General features: G+C 38.8%; 1 protein-coding gene across 4 annotated transcripts in view; it reads right to left on the reverse strand.

Moving 5' to 3' along the window:
• ylpm1 (YLP motif containing 1) overlaps positions 1-17716 on the reverse strand; it is a 22105-nt gene extending 4389 nt beyond the window's left edge. For 2 of the 4 annotated variants that reach the window (XM_008397872.2, XM_017302200.1), the window contains exons 1-19: positions 16854-17716; positions 15273-15497; positions 14796-14834; positions 13818-14006; positions 13150-13709; positions 10173-12989; positions 9564-9690; positions 9272-9419; positions 9079-9168; positions 8806-8983; positions 8687-8710; positions 8416-8582; positions 8021-8181; positions 7877-7939; positions 7504-7623; positions 7210-7386; positions 6896-6979; positions 6708-6791; positions 6534-6608 (exon numbers count right to left, since the gene is read on the reverse strand). In XM_008397872.2, the coding sequence (XP_008396094.1) occupies positions 6534-6608; positions 6708-6791; positions 6896-6979; positions 7210-7386; positions 7504-7623; positions 7877-7939; positions 8021-8181; positions 8416-8582; positions 8687-8710; positions 8806-8983; positions 9079-9168; positions 9272-9419; positions 9564-9690; positions 10173-12989; positions 13150-13709; positions 13818-14006; positions 14796-14834; positions 15273-15497; positions 16854-17414 (5889 nt within the window). In that variant the 5' untranslated portion in view covers positions 17415-17716. The remainder of the gene's footprint in view (positions 1-6533; positions 6609-6707; positions 6792-6895; positions 6980-7209; positions 7387-7503; positions 7624-7876; positions 7940-8020; positions 8182-8415; positions 8583-8686; positions 8711-8805; positions 8984-9078; positions 9169-9271; positions 9420-9563; positions 9691-10172; positions 12990-13149; positions 13710-13817; positions 14007-14795; positions 14835-15272; positions 15498-16853) is intronic. The other 2 variants (XM_017302202.1, XM_017302201.1) reach the window with 2 other exon arrangements.
• Between the last annotated feature and the right edge of the window lie 4187 nt (positions 17717-21903).

Below are 21903 nucleotides of genomic sequence, written 5' to 3' on the forward strand. Positions count from 1 at the left end.
TTTAGTCACGGTTAAGTCTGAGTTCAGCAAAAATAAATGAACTTTCTTTTAAAGAAAAGGACTCAAAAATTTAATTTATGACTACATTGAACCCACTTGCATCTACTTGGTACTCTAAAGTTAACCATGTCATTTCATTCCAATTAAAATAACCCTTCCTTATTAGTCATTTTAAGATTCAACATTGAATCACCATTAGGACATAATTTTGACTATTAAAGAAACTATTCAGTTGAATGGCTATGCATGAAATATCACAGATGATGCTTAGCAGACATTTTTAGTTCAGATAAAAAGTCAGCAGGATTCACATCTGTGAAACTCTCCAACATCAAGAAGGAAGACCTCTTGGCTGTTGGCAAATATTAGGCTTTCTTTAACCCTTTTCCTGTTATATTCTCTTCCCTCCAAGTTGCTCAAAAGTAGGGCTGAAACGATTCCTCGAGTGATTCGAGTACCTCGATTATTAAAATTCCTCGAGGAAAATTGACCTGCCTCGAAGCTTATTTAATTTATGTTTTATCATTTAGCGCACCGTGTTTCAGCCGGAACATTGTTTGCGTTGAGCGGAGCTCTGACTTCCGCCTCTGAGTTGTTGACGGAAGCTACGTGTTAGCGGCATAATGTCCAATCTTCAAGTTCGGCCCGCGGGGATTTTACTGATTGGTGATAATTCCGGGTTTTCATCGTTTTTGTGGGACCAATAAACATCCTTAAAATGACCGGTGCGATGCCGGGAGTTTGGCAGCCTTTCTGCTCCGGAGCTGCTGGTTGAACGGCAGGAAGAAGCTGAGGAGGATTTATACAGGTGAGCGGAGAGACTGAACACGGCGGGCGGCTGAGGGTTGATGCTTACAGGGTAAGAGCAGCTTTACGGACGAACCGCACAATGAACTTATATCAGCCCGGTCTGAACAAACGGGAGGCGGAACATGGCTGGTAGATGAGTTTCTGAACGGAGGAGCCGTAAATATCCCGTATTGCTCCCCCGGTCTACAAAAAAGTAACTGGTAGGGAAGCTCAAATGTGGAAAAAATAGACTGATGTTGATATCCGATAGTAACACTGGTGTTATGGAAGATTTACCAATATTTTATTTCATAATTGTTTTAATCCGATTACTCGATTAATCGTAAGAAAAATCTATAGATTACTCGATTACTAAAATAATTGTTTACAACAGCCCTACTCAAAAGTCCATTCTCTTCCCTCCAAGTTGCCCAAAAGTCAATTTCTGATGCTTTGATTGGCTTTGGTTGATGTGTTCCAGGCAAAAAGGCAAGGGCCAGTGGAGGACAGGTCCTCCGAACCAATAAAGCAGAAATATTTTAGGAGTGTTCGAGTGTTAAATATTGGTACCCGCCATTTAGAATTTATTAAGTAACTTTTCAGGTTTGCCATTTGTGCATTAATAATTATTAAGATCGTAAAGTGACAAAGAGATTTAAACCCAGAGCATAGGAGACCACCAGAACCATCTCATTTTGAAGTGAACCAATGCTGTCTCCCGTGTCTATAAGTCAAAGAGATTGTCATAAAGTAACTTCATATATGTAGAGATCAAACTGGCTCTGTGAGCAACTTATGTCTGATTTCCACTAAGCGGTACTGCCCGGGTCGGTGTGGTATGCCATTTCGTCTTTTTCCATTGTAAATGCAACCAATACAACCGACTCGTATTGCACCATTCCTCATCCCCATACAACAACGGTGCTGTATGGTTAGGGTGGAGCTATTGGCGTAACACCACACAGTCTATTGAATGGAGAACAGAAAAAGCATCACTACTAGCAGAAAACATACTAGAGAGTCAATTTGTCGTTAACACATTAGGCGTTTGTTTCAACTCCACCTCCCCAGTAGGAGTCTTAACTGACAGTGGAAATGCTTTCCTAAATACGCCGACGCATAAAATAGTGTACTGAACCACACCGTACTGCTTAGTGGAAACAAGGCATAACGTGGCTCAGCAGCCACTTTCTCCTTGACCTCAGCAGCTTTTCAAATGAATGTTGGCAGACTCTGATACACTTATTCTCTAATGGTTTTTAATAATTGAAACTGGTCATTGAATGGATTTAAAACCCATTTTAAATCAAGAATTGTTTATACAGCTAAAGATTAATCAAATTATCTCTCTTGACATTTGAGAGTTAAACATATGTTTGTCTTTAGATTAATTATTTCTTTATAGTGTGTAGATGAAAAATAGAACAATTGTCAAGTAACAGTGGTAAGTAAATTCTCACAAAAATTCAGATTTCCTCCTTGCAATCTTAGCAAATTTGGGGAGTTTCCACACTTAAGGAGTTTTGTATGTATGAAAGCAACGCTAGTTCGTTTCAACCCCTGTAATTAACTTTTTGTGCAAATGTGATATGATATACAATATTGCAGCAAGATTGAGCCAAACGTCTTATTGTAGCCAGGTGTGCATTGCTTAGAAAGCTGATTCAGATTAAACAAAGTGATAAATGCTGAAAGTCTTTTTCACAAAGTCTCATCCAGACAGCTTCTCAAAATCATTTGGTAAACCTTTTGTAAATTTGCGTAAACTAGAACCAAAAAAAAAAAAAAAAAAAAAAACTAATATCAGGATAACATGGTATTGACTAATTTGAAACGCCGGCCCTTCATCCCATATATTTAGTACTCCCATCCCAATCTTCTAGGGCAGTTTATAGTGGCCAGTTTTGGTTTGCTTTCAGTTGTCTGTGTGAAAAGAAGCCAAACCACTGGAAAGAGTTACAACTTTAACATTGATCCACACCACAGAAAATGAATTATGGGTGTAAAACACCCTAAGACGAAGAATTTTCATTTTCATGTAGAGATTCCTTCATTACATATGTATCCACAAAACTAAGAAACAGAAACGTCTTATTATTTTAGTACACAAGACAAAATTAAAATGTTTAAACTAATAAAGATTACATTAATTTAGAAAAGGTATGAGACGATAGTTCCTACAGTCAACCCCATTGGAAACAAAAAGTGTTAAAAGGTAAATTGTGTATGAATTACATAATTGCATTGAGGGATTTATACCACCTGTAGAGGAAAAGGTGTCTTACAAGTGTAAACAAAAAAAAAATATGTCTGGTTCTTTTGGTTAAAAGTCATATTAACTGCAGACTAAAATAAGCTGCACAAAACGCCAGATTCAACCTGTAAGAAAATAGGTTAAGAGGTCAAAAGACTTAACAAATAAAATGAAAAAGCTCCATCTTAACAGATATATTGTTCCAAATTACACTGCAAAAACAGTGCCAATTAATATTTGTAAGAAATTTGCCAAAACAAGCTAAGGCTACAACGACAAACAATTCAGTCTGCAGAGAGGATCACCAGAGCTGACATTCTCTCCAACCTGATCTTCTACAGATCTACTGTCAGGAAAAAGGCAACTAAAATTTCTGCAGATCCAACATATCCTGGACACAACTGTGGAAACTTTACCTTCAAGTTGCCACTACGGAGCACTTTTTGCAAAAACAAACTGCAACAGAAAGTTTTTCTCCTTAGGTCGCCTCTCTGATGACCACAATGAACACCTTACAGAATAATCAGTCAGCTACTCTGCCTTGCAACAAATTAAGCAGGTTTGCTTTTCTTTTTTCTTAAAAAAAAAAAAAAGACATGGCTGTACATGCACTTACTGTTCCTTTTATCTTGTATTTTACTTAATCAAAATTGTATGTATTTATACTTTATGTCTACGCAGTGAGCGCTTAAAAAACAAAGTTAAATTCATTGTTTGAGTACACAATCTTAATCAATAAAGCCGATTCTGCTATTGGTTAAAAACACTGAAAGACATGACCACTGGGAACTAAATGAACATGACGATTCTGGTCAAGTGCCTCTAATAACACGCAAAGCATCACATTCATCAGTGAACACACAATGTTTCGTGTTTTAATTTTACAGCTTTAGCCCACCACAGTTCTAATTTTTTAATTTACTACAACCATTTTTTAAGATTTGAGAGCAAAAGGAAACCCCACAAAAATCTTTGGGTGTTTCCTTTTTACACATTCTTGGAACATACTGAACTTTTATCTCCTCGATGAATAGTACTATATATAAAAAAGAAAACATGGCCATGTAATATTTTATATTCTTCAATCAGTGGTAGAAAGGCAGGGGGATGAGTTGTTACAACCAATGATCTGTAAGGTTTGAAAATAGAAGTGCAACAAACTGTAGAGGCTGAGCATCAGAGCATTATACTCTACCAAGTTAATTTCCCCTCAGATGAAAACACCAAAATGTTTCTATTGTCCAAAAGCTACAGATCTAGCATAATGTTCAGAAGTTCTTATACATCTTTGTTTAAAACAACGGTACTGTGCTCTAAAAAAAGATCACAATAAGGAGCTTTTATGGACAAATAAAAGTCATAAAAGTCATTGAATGTGACAGGTAAAGATTTAGGAAAAAAAGAGACAAACATTTCAATTAGTCCACAATAAATTCTTCCATGTTGCAGAACTGAAGGCAAAACAGGTACTAATATGTCAATATTTTAATAAACAATTTTTTAAATGTTTAGTTAGTATTGTATAAAACTAAGAAAAGGGAGAAGAGATTACACATTCTCTTACAAGATATAGGGACTCCAAAAAATATTTAAAGAACTTTTTTTATATTGTGTGTGGAAAATTGAGACTCAGATTAGTCAATCAGTATTTGTATAACACAGGGACCTACATGTCCCTCAAGTAGATTTATTACATAAGGTTAAGGACAGTTTTAAATGACTATTTTAACTGTCCACAGTTTTAGTCATACATGCATTCAAAATCCACAGGAAGTCTGTTTCCCAAAAATGATCAGGAAAGCCAATTTCTGACTTTGTTTTTTCTGCTTTGTTTATTTAATCCTAAAGAAATCTGACCAGACAGGTCTGTATTTGCAGTGAAAATAGCTAAAATGTGAGAATGTATTTTCCACTGAAGAAGACATCTCTATGTAGAAAAATAATGCCGTATTTTCCGGACTATAAGCCGCTACTTTTTCCCATGCTTTGAACCATGCAGCTTATAGCCCGGTGCAGCTTTTCTATGGATTTTTCTTCAACCACCAGGGGGCTCTGCAGCAGGATCTGGTAGCACAGGAGGGAAATAGAGCTGCTGCACGAAAGCTCGGTGTGAACGAATGCATGGTTCGGTGTTGAAGACACAGTGCTGCGTCCTTAATAAATCCAGCAAGTTTATTAAGGATGTAGCCCTCTGCTGCGCCCTTGTGAAAAACCGAGAGCGGCGGCGATACCAGCAGCTTATAGCCCGGTGCTGCTTATGTACGTACGTTTTCAGTTTTTTCAAAATGCTGCTTATAGTAAGGCACTCTATAGTCCGGAAAATATGGTAAATATAACTAAAAAAGGTAAGTCTGTTTTCCTCCAAGATTAGTTTGCACTTTGTTTTGAGTACTGGCTGTGAAATTTCTGTATTCAGGCTGTCTGAATACAGGTTAAGCTATAGCAATATGCTAGGAATTTAAAAATTCACAATATTACAGAGATCTTGGAACCTTCCAGAATAGTTCTGAATAACTTTGGCTAAAAATGATTAAAAAAATAAACTTTATAAAATCGCATATTTTCAAATCCAGGTTTAAGCTGCTTCTAAGATTTTTAATTGAATAACTGCTATGAATGACACAAAAAAAATATTAGGAAAATTGTTTTAGATTTTTTTATCCACCCTATTTTTGCAAAGTTTGTGTTTTTCTTTATTTCAAAACCTAATAGAAATAAAATAGTGGTTCTTCAAAAATGAAATTTCCTTTACTATATATTTGTGAAAATATCTAAATACCTACTAAATATCTACAATGTCATATTTTACAACTAATGCCATAATTGCAGCTCTAAATAAGTTTTATTTAGATAGACTGAGGTCAAAATTATTCTTGATTATAAAGATTGCCACCCCTGATCTATATTATTTGAAATTAAATGTGTTTTAAGCGTTTCAGTCTACAAAACCTTCAAAGTCTGAAGTTACTTCACTTAGATCTCTGCAGAGAAACGAAGCAATTAAACAATGAAGCATTTAAGCTACAACAGTGCAAAGCTGATCACCACATTTCATTAATGGTTTAAATGATTGTGATGTATACACATACAAAAAAAGTATTTATGCATAGTATGTACTACATCTTATATTGTAAGGAGAAAATATTAAGACATTTTAGTAGTATGTTTTTCAACTATTGGTTTGATAGCATAAATTTTCATTGGTTTAGTTTTATGTTTTACTATGATGTACTGAAATCTTACATTAAGGGGGAAATCTATTTGATGCAAATTGTGTTTAAATATCATTATAAAGTTAGAAACATTAATATAGTAATAAAAAGACTACAAAACTAAAACTACAGTGCTTTCTTTGTCTTAGGGATTTCATCTGTTTTTGTTTGATCCAACACTACAGATCAATCTGGAAAACGATTAATCCTGCATATGTTTGTTCAATAGAAGCAGAAACGAAAATATGCGGCTAAGAGGTGGAGCTTTTTTGTCCTACCAGATCGCTCTCTTCTTCCTCCTCCCTCTTGGTTTCTTGGGGAACGTCTTCGGGGTTGAAGTCCTCCATTTCAACCTAAAAAGTCAAGCAAATCAAAGTTTAGCTCAGACAGTCACTGACAAAAAGGGTTTCAACTTCCAGCATTAAAAAAAATCTACTAAAACAAAAAATTACCTCCTCAATGGCAGCATCCTGAAGCAAAGATCGCACATCCAGGCGCACCATATGACGAGGAGATGACTCCCAGTTGTTGGACATCTGCGTATAAAAAAGCCCATTAAAAATAACTGTTTCAGCCAAAGATATGAGAAAGTTGCCTTAATTATCTTAGTATTTGAGATCAAAGAAGCAATCTTTTTAACCTTTGTTATATCCTTAAGCTTGCGCCCATGGACATTCCTCTTTGCACACGTTTGAGTGTCAGCTGTGATTTCAGCTACATACACCTAGAAATGGAAGAGAAGTTTGTTTTTTTTTCAGCAGGAACCAAACTGAACACCTTTTGATTTAATTTTTTTATCTAATTTATTAGGTTTATTTGATAGGCAGACACACACATTAACATAGACAAACTAAATAAAACAGCAGGCCAATTCTTGTATCGTCTTGCTTATAGAGTAAGCTAATTTGTAGCATGTGTCTCTATTTAGAAGATGTACTAATTGAAACAACTCACCTCAAAGCCTTTTGTTTTGGCTGCACTCCAGAACTGCTCAAAATGTTTCACTCGGTCATTAATGGTGTCCAGAATAATAAAAGGGAAGAAACCGTCATCAAGAGTTTTCTTAAATGTTTTCAGCATGCTGCTCCTGTAGGTATCCTCCATCTCAGGCTCATATTCATATTCAAGAACCTGAAAGACAGTTGTTGAGCACCTCATTGTTTACACTAAACTAAAACTATTCTGATTAAACTCATCACAATCCATCAGATTAGACAGTTTGATTGATCTCATGTGCATCAGACCAACCTTATTTTTGACTCTCTTCCCGGTGTCTGGGTCTTTCTCAACTTTCTCCACCTCCGTCATGAAGTAATCATCCAGAACAAGAACTCTTGGAGGTGCGCCACCACATTCAACTTCCTTGTCCTAAATAAATTTAGAATAATTTCAAAAATTTGTTTGTAACCAAAAATTTAATCTTTTGTTTCCTCTAAATACAAGTCAATTAATGAAAATATTGATGATCAAAAATAACATAAATAAACACTTGAAATATGTGTGTTCAATCTATAAAACATGCAACTTTCACTTTAGAACTGACTTACTGAAATAAACTGATATTTCTAATTTACTGAGATAAACATTTCTTGCAAATGTATTAAAAAACAGAATTACGTACCCGTATAAGTTTTGCAACGTGGCTTTTTCCACTTCCTGGGAGGCCCCTCATTATAATAACAATCTGTTAAAATACAGTTTTCTTAAGTCCTTGCTCATATATGCTAATGTTACATGAATGAATATTGCAGGACTTAATTAATACCCTCTCAGGTCGAGATAATCTGCCAGGTGCTTTGAGGATGTCATCAATATTTTTAATTTCAGGCTTCTTCTCGACTCGAGGAGGTGGCGGTGTTGGTGGAGGAGGCAGTGAAGCGGCAGGGTGTGGTCCTCGGTCCTCTGGATAACCTCCTCTTCTTTCCACTGAATGGCAATATTTCCATTTCAACAAATTCAAAAATTTCATTAATACCTGAAAATTTACTTGGCTGTATTAAGCCCAAGTATTTGTAGCATTTTAAAGAAATCCTTTAACCTTCAGTTACATTTATTACTCCCCAAAAATTGTTCAAACTAAAATTGTAAATAAATACATGCTTTAAAAAAATGAAAACTCTGAATAAGAAATGCTAATTAACATATGTGCGTCCAACGTACAGTAAGGCGAGCTGTAACGCTCAGGTCCGATGCGGTCTGGTCCAGAGCGTTCATACAGAGGTCTGTCATAGCCAGGCCTTCCATAATAGTCGTCTGGGTCACGATTGCCACTGCCACTTCGCTCCTTGTCTCTTTCCCTGTATGCCGCACGAGGTGGTAATGGAGACCTGCACATAAAATTACCATTTTTTTTATTTCTTTATTACATCCTTCTTATTTCAAACCATCAGAGTCAAGACAAATCAAGACATCTGACACGATTTGATAGTACCTTTCTTCAACCAAGGTATGTGTGCTTGAATAAAAAGCAGAAAAATACCACTTAAGTAGAGAAGCTGGAATTTTTTAAAGCAGAAAATAAGGTTGAATATTCAGCAACAAAGGACATACCTCTCATCTCTTTCCCGTGAATGATAGCGCTCCCTCTCATATCTGTCTCTTTCATATTCAGGAGGCGCATCTCGGTACAACTCCCTCTCTCTGCTGTACTCCCGGCGATCCAAATAGGGGTCTGGTCGCCGGTCATAATAAGGATCTCGGCTGTAGGAATCTCTGAGACCGAGTGGTTCTAGGAATTTAGTTTAAAGAAAACACCAGTTAAAAAGTAAAAAAAATCAAAACTTAATAAAAATGATAAGAAAATTATCGCAATGTGAACCCTACCTTTATCATAGAGGCGATCTGATGGGATTGGGTCAGGTCTTAATACTATTCTCTCACCATATGCAATCCGCTCTACAGTTGCCCCGAGCTCTGAAAAATGACAATCAGCGCATTTCATTACACCAGGATCGCCGATTTAACACCTAATATGTCTCTAAAGTGTCAATTAAGGTATTTGTTTTTCTGGACATACCATGCCCATGTCCATAATCGACCGTTTTAGGAATTACTGGCGGTTTGGCTGAAGAAGACAGTGACGACTGGTAATCTACAGCAACAGCAGGTTTGCTTTCCCAAGACGCTGAATCAGGAGCAGCTGACTGAACAGCAGCACTCATACCCTGGTAAGAAAAGATGCCAATACTTTCAAAGCTCTAACATCAAACGGTAAAGTAAAAAAACTAAAGGGAATGAAGTTTCTTTCCTTCATTGAATTTCTCATACAACCAGAAGTGATTCCGAATAACAAGGTAGCTCTCAGTTACCTTTAAAACACTCCTAACATCTGCTGGGATCTCCAAGCCAAGGAGACCTGCAGGTAGCTCTGGCAGAAGGTCACTGGATGCAGGTTGTGATTTTTCAGTACTAGGGGTCTTTCCCTCTTGCAGCTCCCTTTAAAAAAAAACAAGCCGACCTCAGCATGAGGGATTGCAGTGCGTTTCTGTAATGCTGTCATCCTCAGGTCAATTCAGGACCAAAATTGCAACATTTGTTATATTTCTGGTCTGCTTTCACTCTGCTCTGTGCCAAATGAACCATGCTGTTTGAAAAACCTCACCCCCCTGTTCTGTGGTGGTGCTTCACCAATAACCACTGAGGGAACCAACACAAAATGTCTGAAGCGTTACAGTCCACTTCCTACTTTTTGGAGAGGTCTCTGGGTTACTTGGCATTCAAATATGTATTCAAACCAAAGTTTATGTCAACCAAACAGAGCTAGGTTTTTAGCCAGACCAGAGTTCGCTTTTTTGGAGTTATCACAGCTCCTAAAACAAATTACATTTTTTAGGCTGGATTTTTATTCTGGACCAGCCAGCCACTCATCAATACCACATTCTCCAACAAATAAAATTAAATAGAAGACAATAAATTACCGTATTTGCTTAAGTTCTTGAGCAGCTTTCAGGATAATCTCATGCTGCCTTTGAGAAAGGGCAAGCACATTTGCCCCGCTTGTTCCTTGGGTTGCTGCTTCAACTGAGCTTCCAGGCAAGTCTGCTGCAGATCCAGCAGGTGGTGGCTCTTCCTTACGCTCCTCATACTGAGGTCTAAGGTCACCATAATCGGGATATGTCCTCACTGGTAATGGAGAACGCCTAGAAGGTCTATCCCAGTCAGAAGCCCGTAGGTGTGGCGGTTCATCCAGTCTGTATGGGGGCTCATCCCTATAGTCATGAATTCGTAGCTCTCCCCTTGCCCTATCGTTTTCATCAAATGAATATGAGCGACGTCTCTCTGTTTCTGGATCCCAGCGTTCCTCTCTGAGGTGCGGTGGGGGCGGCATGCGGGGAGGATACTCTCTTTCAGGAAGAGGACGATCTCTGTCCCACTCCCCCTCACGGAACTTGGCTTCATGGCGATAGTCTTCAGGTGGAAACTCTGGAGCTGGAGGCCGGCGATACTCACCCTCGCCTCGATCATAATCCAAAGCTTGGTCCTCCTTATACTCTTCATATCCCTCATGATGTGGACCTGGGCGCCACATTCCCCTTGCAATTCCTCGACCCATAGGTCGTCTTCTCATTCCTCCCCTGTCAATTATTTCGTGTGGAGCCATTGGAGGGCCTCGTGGAGGATACCATTCAGAATCTTCTTCAGCTCCTTCATACAAAGGTTCCTCCAAGTGATCCATAATTTCATGGGGCGGAGGTGGAATGCGTCGCCTGCCTCTTCCTACATCAGGATGCCCTGGTTGGCCATATGGGTCGTGCTCGTGGTACATTGGGTGCATTGATTGATCCACGTTGGCATCATCCAACTCCATTTCATGACCTACAGGCTCATGACCCATTTCACCATGAATAGGGTGAAGTGGACCTCCTCGGCCTCGAGTCATAAAACCAGGGTGCCCACGTGGAGGACGACCACGACCAGGTGGAAATGGGGGTCTCATGCCTCTCATTTGAGGCCGCCATTCTTCCCAGTAAGGTGCTCCTTCCTCAGAACACTCAGCTGACTCAGCCTCTGCCCAGTGCATATCATCTAGGTCTCCTCTAGCAACTGCAGGACCCCCTATTCCCATGTGTGCCCCTCCTCTACCTACTGGTGGGCCTCCTCTATTAAAGGGTGGTCCACCTCTCACCATTGGTGGGCCTGCTCTACCCATGGGTGGACCTCCTCTACCCATGGGTGGACCTCCTCTCCCCATGGGTGGACCTCCTCTCCCCATGGGCGGACCTCCTCTCCCCATGGGCGGACCCCCTCGGCCCATGGGTGGACCTCCTCTACCCATGGGTGGACCCCCTCTGCCCATGGGTGGACCCCCTCTGCCCATGGGAGGAAATCCTCTGCCCATGGGTGGTACACCTCTCCCCATGGGAGGAAATCCTCTGCCCATTGGTGGTCTTCCTCGTCCCATTGGTGGCCCTCCTCTCATTGGGGGTCTACCTCGCCCCATATATGGTCCCACTGGCTCCTCATAATACTCTTCCTCTTCAAAGTAATGTTCTTCTGGGACCCATGTGTCTTCAGGACGCATCTCTGATTCATCCTCGCCAAACCCCTGATATGAAGGATCTTGCCAGTAGTCTTGTTGCTCTTCAGATATTCCTGTATCTTCCTCCGGTGGAATGTAGTCATAAGGCATTTCGTCCACCCCCTCCTCCGTTTGTGCAGTATTATGTTCTCTGAACTGGCCAGGGCCCAATTGTCCACGCCCAATTCCACGCAAGGGAGGCTGGCCACGTCCCCTGCCAGGAGGTAGATTTGGAGGTTCTGGTTTTGGTGCCAACTGGTCTGAACTTTGTAGTACTGGTTGGATTTCAGCAGGTATTTTAATTGATTTTTTGTTGTCTGTCATTGGTCCATCGTCCTTTTGGGAATTTTGTGGAGGTGGTGGAGGTTTTGATACCAAAGCAGAGTCTTTTGTTGATGTACTAGGTTTTTCTTTATTGCTATCATCAGTGACACTTTTATTTTTTGCTTCCTCAGACTCTTTCTTACTTTTTAATGTCTGAGGAATAGGGTCATTTTGAATAAAAAAGCCATCTGATCCAAGCAAATTATCATCCGTCAAGTCATCAGCTGTTGACTTATTTGGTATACTTTCATCTTTGTTAGACAGTGGTTGAGCAGGTGCTTTTGGCAGGGTTGTTGATTCTGAACTTGCAGGATTTTGAATATCGGTCTCCAATTTAGGTTCAGGACCTAGTTGCTGTTTTAACTGAGGGGCTGAAGGAGATTCAAAAAGTGGTGGAGGGCAAGGGGGTCTTGAGGAATCCAATCTAGATTGCTGTCCAAAATTAGGCTGGTCATGTCTGGGTGGATTATCGAAGCGGGGCCGTGGCTGGTCGAACCTCGGAGGACCATCAAAGCGCTGCCGCGGTTGGTCAAACCTTTGGGGACCATCAAAGCGTTGCCGTGGTTGGTCAAACCTTTGGGGACCATCAAAGCGTTGCCTTGGTTGGTCAAACCTTTGGGGACCATCAAAGCGCGGGCGTTGCTGGTCGAACCTTGGGGGGCCATCAAAACGGTGCCGTGGTTGTTCGAACCTTGATGGGCCGTCAAAGCGCTGACGTGGTTGGTCAAACCTTGTCGGACCATCAAAATGCTGCCGTGGTTGATCAAATGTTGGACCTTCAAATCGTTGACGTGGTGGGTTGAAACTTGGAGGCCCATCAAAACGCTGCTGTGATTGGTCGAATGTAGGGGGCCCATCAAAACCTTGTGGTGGTTGGTCAAATCTGCTGGGCCTGCCATCATTAGGAAAACAAAACTAAATTAATGTTGCTTAACAACAAATATTCATATTTATAAACAGCTAATAAAATACAGAAAAAAAATATTTGCAAATTGTTGTTAAATGTCAGTCCGTCAATATATAAATACCAGTAAAAAACAAATACAACTGACCGTGGTTCTCTTATGCTATTGAAACTTGATGTTTGCATAGTCAAAGGACCAGGGGGTATGATTCCAACCCCACCAGGAAGACTTCCTTGTACAACGGGTCCGTCAGATGATTCTGAATGTGCCACAAAGGTAGGAGGTTGTTGACCTGGAGCTGTAGCACCTGTAGCACTTGCAGCTGTGGCACCAGCAGGACCTGGAGCAGTGGCAATAGCACCAACCACAGTGGGTTGGACACCAGGGTTCACTACTTGCTGCTGTAATGGCATATCTTGTCCAGGGTACTGGCCAAGCTGTCCCATCATAGCACCATACTGGCCTGCGGCAAATGGCACCATAGCAGTAATAGTGGCCACCCTCTCTTGAAGATGAGCATTGGTAGCATTCATCTGCTCTTGCCACTGCTTCCATTGGAGTTCATAGTCCTGCAACTGGTCTTTGTGAGGATAAGATTGAAACTGCTCATGCCACAAAGCAAAAGAACTATTCCAGTTTTGGAATAAAGGTATGAACTGCTGGTGTTGCATTTCATAGTGCCTCAGTTGCAGTTCCGCAGACATCGTCTGCAATAGAAACAAAAATAATGTTATTGATTTTAAGCACTATTTACAAATAAACAAAGAAACAGCAGCAAAAAATGTAAGCTGACGTTATGTTGGGCTTTTACCAACCTGCAGGTTTGGAGGTTGCTGAATCAGTCGTTGATACTGTTCAAGAATCTGTTGAAGTTTTTCATGTTGCTGCATGAGAGCTTGGTATTGCAAGCTAACTCTCTGCTGTTGCACCTGCTGCCATTGTGCTGCTGCAGCCTGCAATTGCTGAAGACGAGCAGCTTCCTCTGGGTCTTTTGGAGCATCAGGCTTCAAACAAAATCAAGCAAAGATTAGGGGTAAGCATAGTGTTTTATATCCAACACGTTTGATATATTTGTAGAACCACAGAGTGCAATTTGCAATGAAAGTAAATATTTCAAAGTTAAGTCAAAGCATCATCGAGATCACCCACTAAAAGCAGCTAACAAAACACATCTTAAACATTGCTAAAGCTTGTTAACAACTAGACTGGAAAATACATTGCTTATGGGTGGAGACCTACAATATCACAAACATAAGTTGGAAGATAAATAAAATATTTGGATTGTGTTACAAAGTAGGGCTGGGTATGTTTACAGTGCAGTTGGTTGCATAACCTAAATGTGCACATCAGTGTCTTGTATTTGACACTATGTTTAGATATTTGACATTAGTGGCATCAAAGTCACCATTGAAGATACTTGGGCATGTCATATTTTGGAACGAGGCAGCACTGCACACTTGAAAAGCTTAAAATATCCTTTATAAAGATTTTCTAATGCCTAATCATTTCTAACACAAAAATGCTTACCATCTTTCAAACTGGTCAAAGAAGTTTTGGTAAATTTCCACCTCAACAGATAGGAGTTCAACTTAGCAAAACTGTGTAAAAAACATATGTCTCTGGTAATTTCAGTTTATGTGAAAATTTTGCAACCCAACCCTACTCAGAATATGGCAAGCATTATGAGAACTGAGGCAAAATATGCATGGGCATAAAAATGATGGGGAAAATGGGCATAAAATGATGGGGGAAATGGGCATAAAATGATGGGGGAAATGGGCAGTAAGACTTACTGTGTCTGTAAAATTAGGTGAGTTTCCTACATTTGCACTCTGTAAAATTATGCAAACAACATATACATTTAGACTGTGAGGCATTTACATATCTTAATATGTTCTTAAAGGCAAATGTGGAAAAGCTTTTTAAAAATTACTCATCAGCATATTAGTTGTTTAATAATAAATGCATGAATAAGGGTTCTGTGAATTGGTGCAGAGGTAAAATCAATTACACAATCTACAGTTATTTTATGACTTTTTTCTTTATTCTTTTAGAACAAATAAATGCTTAAATAGTACATTGGAGAATTCCATTGCATTTACATGATACTACATTACACTAAAAGAGAAACAAGAAAAACTATAGAACAAATTATCAGTATTAACTGCATCACCAAAAGGGCCTTACACAACGTCTTTAACAAGAACTTAACAAAAAGAAACCCGACAGAGATAATTTATGAATATCAATATAAGTGTAGGAAAACTTACCTTTACTTCTACAGGAGGTGGGGGTGGCACAGGTGGTTCTTCTCTTGGTGGCGGTGGCGGGGGTGTGCCTTTTGGTGGTTCTAAGGGAGGGGGAGGAGGCATTGCCTGACTGGGTGGTTGTGGCGTCAGAAAGGCATTGCCTGCTGTCTGATTTTGCTGGGCTTTCTCATGCCTCAGTTTCTGTAAATTCTGAAGATGCTGTTTGTACCACACATTCTGTTGATCCTGAAAGAAACAACGGCATCACAAAATAAAGTAGGTGAGGATTATGCCTTTTCATCATTCTTATAGACGCGTTATTGCTTACAGAGTTTAGATGTCTTACTTATAAGAAAGCATGTTTAAAATGTTTTGGCAGTTGCTTTTGGACATTTTCAACACAATAAATAATTAAATCAATTATGAGTAAAGCTGCTTTTGCTTTCAGACTCTAGACCCTTGAATTTAACTTGAAGAAAAATAATTTTACTTACAAGATGCTTCAATGTTAAGCCTATCCACCAGGGAGCATGTGCACAATAACACTGACAGTAGCTACAGGTCAAACATATTTACTTTGCTATGATTGAAACACATTCCTAATTTTCAAAAACAACCAATAAAAGTAAGAAATAAAATAAGGACAACCAATAGCCACATTTTTAGCAATTTGTTTACCAAAATATTTTTAAATAAAATGTTAATTTTATTACTTTAAATTTCAAACATGTAAGCAGACATAATAGACTGCACCAAAGTTGTAGTTTCTCTTTTTTACTTTAACGGGTAAGAAACAAATAAAAGACAAGACGAAGTATTCATTAAACAAACCACTACCAAAACAGGCTTCTGCTTTAGCAATGTAATAAGCTATTATGCTATGTAATTAAGACTCCTAAGACCATTGCCATTTAAATTTAACTTTATGAATTTTAGAAAAATGTATCCAACTCTTAAATAGAATTCTTTACTTGCAATTAAAGTCCTCTTATACATACATACATACATACATACATACATACATACATACATACATACATACATACATACAAGGGTTAATTAGCTTTGATGACTTATTTCTGTACACATCAAGCCTCATAATGGCAAATAAAGGCACATTAAACATTTTTTTTTATCTTTTGTGACTTTTCTTTGGACCAACACAGAAATATTTACCAAGCTGATTTTTGTGCAATTGCTCATATCTTCAATAAAACAGTGTTAAAAATATTGAGAAAACAAGCTATTTTAACTTCAGAGGAACAAGTATGAACTTGAGAGAGTGGTTGAAAAAGACCCCACTTGAGCAGAATAGTTTCTTTGTATAACTCTTTCAGTTCTGCAGATAATATCCCCAGTGTTGGTTGCAGCATTATCCATTATAACTGTTTTTTGTTGTCTGAATCACATGTTTTGAAGCAACTATAGACTTAAATCTTGTCATCTGATACCCAAGCTTCATTTGCCTCTATGAGGTCAGTTTTGGATCAAAAATGTAAAATTATTTAAAGATGATTTTTAGGATTTTAACTTATTTGTCCAATTTGAAAATAATGCAGCCTTGTTTCAAACCAAAACAATATCACCAATTTAAGACATTACCTGTAAAGGTACGGATTTGTTATCATTCGTGCTGGACGGGTTTATGTTGCTGGCCACTGGAGCGCCGATGTTGTCCTGCGACTTGGGTGGCTGGGATTCTGGAGGTGGAGGAATCGGCTTGGACTCCGCTGGTTGCGGCTGCGGTGGAGGTTGCGGCTGTTGGCCCTGATTAGGTGGTAGGGGTCCCCTCGGTGTCTGAACCGGAGTCTTTTCCTGCATAAGGTACTGCTGACTACTTTCAGCGCCCTCTACCTGGCCCGGTCCTTCTGAATGCCACGGCGGGGCTGCGTTAAACCCACCCGACAGTCCACCTCCAAATCCAGTGCCGCTGTTACCGTGGTGTAACACGGATTGTAGCTGTTTCTGGTGCAACATTTGGAGCTGCTGCATCTGCTGTCGGTGCTGCTCCTGAAGGCTGGAGAACAACGAGCCGCTGGAGGAGGCCTCGTAGCCGCCGAAACCACCAGGAGCCTGACCTGTTCCGATTGGAGGCTTTCGAGGGCCAGGTCCTCCGAAGCTTTGCGGCGGAGGAGCCCCGTAATTACCCCAAGAAGGAAACATTTTATAAAACAAAGCCACAGAAGGCCAACGTGATTACATGCACAGAAGGCCCTGGAGTGGCTAACAAAGCTAGCAGTTAGCGTCGACCTCCGCTCTTCAGAAGAAAATAGCTACATTGTCAATTCATTTTATGACCAGCGATACAGTTAATTAGGTTACAAAAACAAAATGAATTGTTATCGCATGCAAGACTAGTTAAACTATTTAGAAATTTCACACAAAAATATTTGATACGTTTAGACGCTTTGTGTCGTTGAATGGCCGACTATTACAGGAGCACGCAGCTGAAACCGGAAATACGTCACTCATTACGTGATCGTTTCCTATAATAGGTCTTAGAAAAGACCTATTAATATATTTTTTAAAATTGTCATTCCTTGCTAACCTCTTGTATAAAAGCTCTTGCTCGTGTAAATAGACCTTTATCTTACTTAAACCGTCACGTAAAACAATGAAAAGTTTTGTTTGATTTGTTCTTTTTTACGGTGGACCATGACTGTTTCGTGAAGCATGCATGGGAACGTCACAAAAGGGAACGTCACAAAAAATCTAGTATCATGAATTATTATAAAATATCAATAACACCTTCTTAAAGAGGCTACTCGGGTACTGACTGATTATAACATTTGATTTATTTTTGAACATTATATAACCATTCTATTAAAGAGTTTTTTTAAAAAAAAGACGAAATATGAATATTTTGCACTGATGTTGTTTAGTAACTATTATTATTTAGAAAGGTATCTTTTCACAACATAAAGGATGGTAACCAATACTAATAGAAGATAATGTATGTTAGAACAGTGTAAATTACTTCCAGTGATAATATGCAATGTTAACTGCATATTCAGTTTACCTACAAATGGCCGAACAGTCACAGCAGATAAAAAGTAACAGAACAAGAAACAGGTGTATCAACAAGTCTCACGATTACATTAACTGTAGATGTCCAGCTTGGTTTGTCACTAGACTAAATGCATTATACACTTCTCCCACTAGGTGGAGACATTTACATGGATATTCAAAAGACTATTTTGATAACGCTCACACCAGTATTACACAGGAGGATTATAATTACTGCCGGCGAATTAAACACTAAATAAACACTAAATCTATATAATACAAGTAATTTAAACCCAAATATCTAATTGCTGGTAACTGAGCTGATTTCCTAAAATTATTAAATGCTTGCTAAAAGTATTTCTTTCTCATAATTGGTCCAAGAAATAAAATATACAAAGAGTGCTGTTTTTGAAGTTGTGTCTGTTGTCAATACAAATTTCTTTCTCTGCCTAATTACCAATGTTTTGGGTAGTTCAGCCAGTGACCTTAATGGTCATAATTTGTGGTTGTTGTGTGGATTATAAGCTTAAAAGTTTGGGATCTGCACTGATGTGAAATAACATGCAACTGCTCTGTAAAACTGTAAAACTAAATCACATATGAATAACCTAAAACATACAACCAGGGTAGTCAATGCAAACGTATAAACTGTGGAGTACTGTGGTGTACTAATACCTCTTGCACCAATAAAAAAAATAAAAAAACTACTGTTAAAGTACATGAAAAAAAGGCAATAAGGAATACCAATTTCAAACTGCCATACTGTCTGGGGTAAAGTTTAGTCAAATACCTAAAGATCGGCTTAAAAAGTTCACATAGCCTACAAAGTCGTTTTGTTTATCAAAAGAGTCAGAGTGGTGGGAGGTAAAAGACCACTGACTTTTGGTTGCCCTTGAGGCCTGATACACATAAAATAATTTTCCTTAACATCACCAGTAAATCTGTTTTAATTTTGACCAGAACCACTTTAAAAGAACCGTTAAAGCGGATTAATCAAGCCGGTCCTGTTTAATGTCTCCCGTTAATTAGTTTGTCAGCAGTGTTTTAATATTGCCTAATGACTTCATATTTCACCAATGACATTCAAGGGGTGTTAAAAGAGGAGAAATGGTCCATTCAGGCCTCAGTTCTTTCACTTAAGGCGCCCTCAGTGAATAAGACAAGGTCAGGGAGGCCTAGCCTTTAGGGAGAGATAGATTATCAGGGGAAGGGGGAAGGAGAAATCCCATAGAGGAAGCTTTCTCCTCTCTAAAACAGCATGACGGGCACAATGTGATACAGTTAGAACAATACACTGCTCAAGGGATTCATGATACAGCTTAAGGCAGCCACACTGTATAGGATAACTTCACAGTACACAAAAATACTAAGACCAGGGATTCATGCTTCCTTGCTTCGACAGTTTTCATTTACTCTCCTGTAATCTGTTGTAGCAACAATTATAAAACAAAAATCAGGCTGGTTATTGTACTTTAAACGCAATGGAAGTTGGGTCCTTTTGATCACAATCAGCACTTTCTAAAGGTTTCTGAGCAAGAGCAAAGAAATCAGCAATCGCAAAGTTGCGGCTCACAATATTGAGGACACGGCGTTTCCTCTGTGATGAAAATCCTATGTTAAACAAAATGCTCAATGGAGGCTAATAGATCCCCCAACAAGTCCATGCACTGCTTCTAAAATGCTTTGTTTGGCAAATCAATTTTCCCATAACCCGGTGAGGAGAAAAGTGATGCGGATTGATCGCACCCCCCTCGACTTTGTTTCCAGAAAATTGTTTGATGGCTGGATAGATTAATTGGTATGACATTTCAAAGCCCTCTCTTGGCTGTCAGCATCTAAGCCTCAGCGTGGCAATCGAACCACGGTCTAATTGTCTCCTATGTAATACCTCAATTCTTAAATTAGAGATGGTTCCTCTATGAACTATTCCTTGTATAAAAGCTAATGCAATCACTGTGCTCAATCAGAAATGGGTTAGCAGAGTGGGGGGATGAAGGGCTGATAAGGCAGGGTGCATAAAAGGACATCACCCAAACTGCTGCGCCAGCACTCTCTTCACTTTAGATGTGGAATATACAAATCAGATAAAGGCAGTCAACAGGCATCCATTGTGGCTCAAATGTGAATCAGCGTTAGGAGGCTTGTTTACATCACTAAAGCTGGTGAGAAAGTAAAGGGGAAAAACGTTCCACTCAAGTCAGTGCTTAATAACGGCTGGTTGAGTATACATGAACTACTGGACTCTGACTCTGACTTGATACCACAATGTCAAACTTTAGCAGTGCATCCAACCAGAACAGACGAGTAAATCAAAGGTTTCAAATTAATATTTTTTGGTATTGCACTTAAAAAAGAAATGCTGTCAGATTTTACGTTGAGCCACACATGACTCAACAATTAAAGTGCAAAAACGTTGATGAGGTTTGATATTAGTTTTCTCTGCTATTAGAAGGCATAAAGTAAAAAACACATAATAGACAATTTTGGTTTCTTTGAACTGAAGTAACAGAAAGATTATTTTCTTATTGCTGTTATTTTAATGGTGTTATGGCCTTCATAACACCACATTTCTACCATTTTTTTCTCTGAATAATCCATCTAGAAGTGTCAATTTCAGAAGGCCAGATGTTTGAGTTAACACAGAAAACTGATTCTAAAATACCAGAGGGAAAAGTTATTTAATAAAATAAGCTAATGATAATGTGTTTCTTCACTTTGGGTCAGTGTTCTTTCAAACAATGACCCAAAATGGTTACAAAAGTAGGTTGTATTCAATTTTTATCCATTGAATAATTATTCAGAAGTGCTAATAAACTTATTTTTACTGTTTTAAATACAGTGCAGGGATATTGGATTTTGAGGCTGTTAATAAAGCGGAGCACTTATTTCATTTCTCGAATTAGACCTGATTATTTTTGTTACGAAAAAACAACAACTGACATTTGGTTTCTATGGCTAAAAATTTTGATATTCCATTATTTTTTTCTTCATAAAGCAATACAACATTTTTTGTTTCCAAACAAGTCAGAGTAACGGTGCAGCTTTCGCCCTCCACATTTCATCGTTTGTTTACCATTCAAAATGACTAATTGCCCTCTCTTGATTTCCACATTGTGGGCCGGTCTCCTCACGGAGAAAGCTGCTCAGAAGCCATCCTCCCTTCATTTGCCGCGCTTCCCTATCACCCCAACACACCCACTTGCCTTTGAAAACTGTAATTGAATGGGTTTGTATGTCGTCAAATTGATTAATCATATTAATTTGGACTTGTTAGTGGGACGGTTGAGAGCGATGACAATTAGATTAATGAAATTAGTTAATTCTTCTTCTCATGCCATACTCACATTTTTTTTAAAATGAATAAAAAAAAAGGAGTCTGTTATGACAAAATCAGCAATCAAGATTTCGCTGCTAATTGAATGTCTTCCTTTATTAATGATAGGTTTATAAAAAAGACCTTGAGGACGGACTATTAATTGATTAATCAAAATTCTTCAAATTATGCAGAGTATACAAATAAGGAGTCGGAAAACTTGGTTATGAAGAATACACTGCCAAATTTTTTGTTATTTGCTTTATATGAAAGACAAGTCTTGTGCTGGAAAAATATGACCATAATCTAAAATTTTTAGTACTTATATATATA

The sequence above is a fragment of the Poecilia reticulata genome, linkage group LG21, assembly GCF_000633615.1.
Source record: "Poecilia reticulata strain Guanapo linkage group LG21, Guppy_female_1.0+MT, whole genome shotgun sequence".
In the NCBI taxonomy this organism is placed as follows: domain Eukaryota; kingdom Metazoa; phylum Chordata; class Actinopteri; order Cyprinodontiformes; family Poeciliidae; genus Poecilia; species Poecilia reticulata.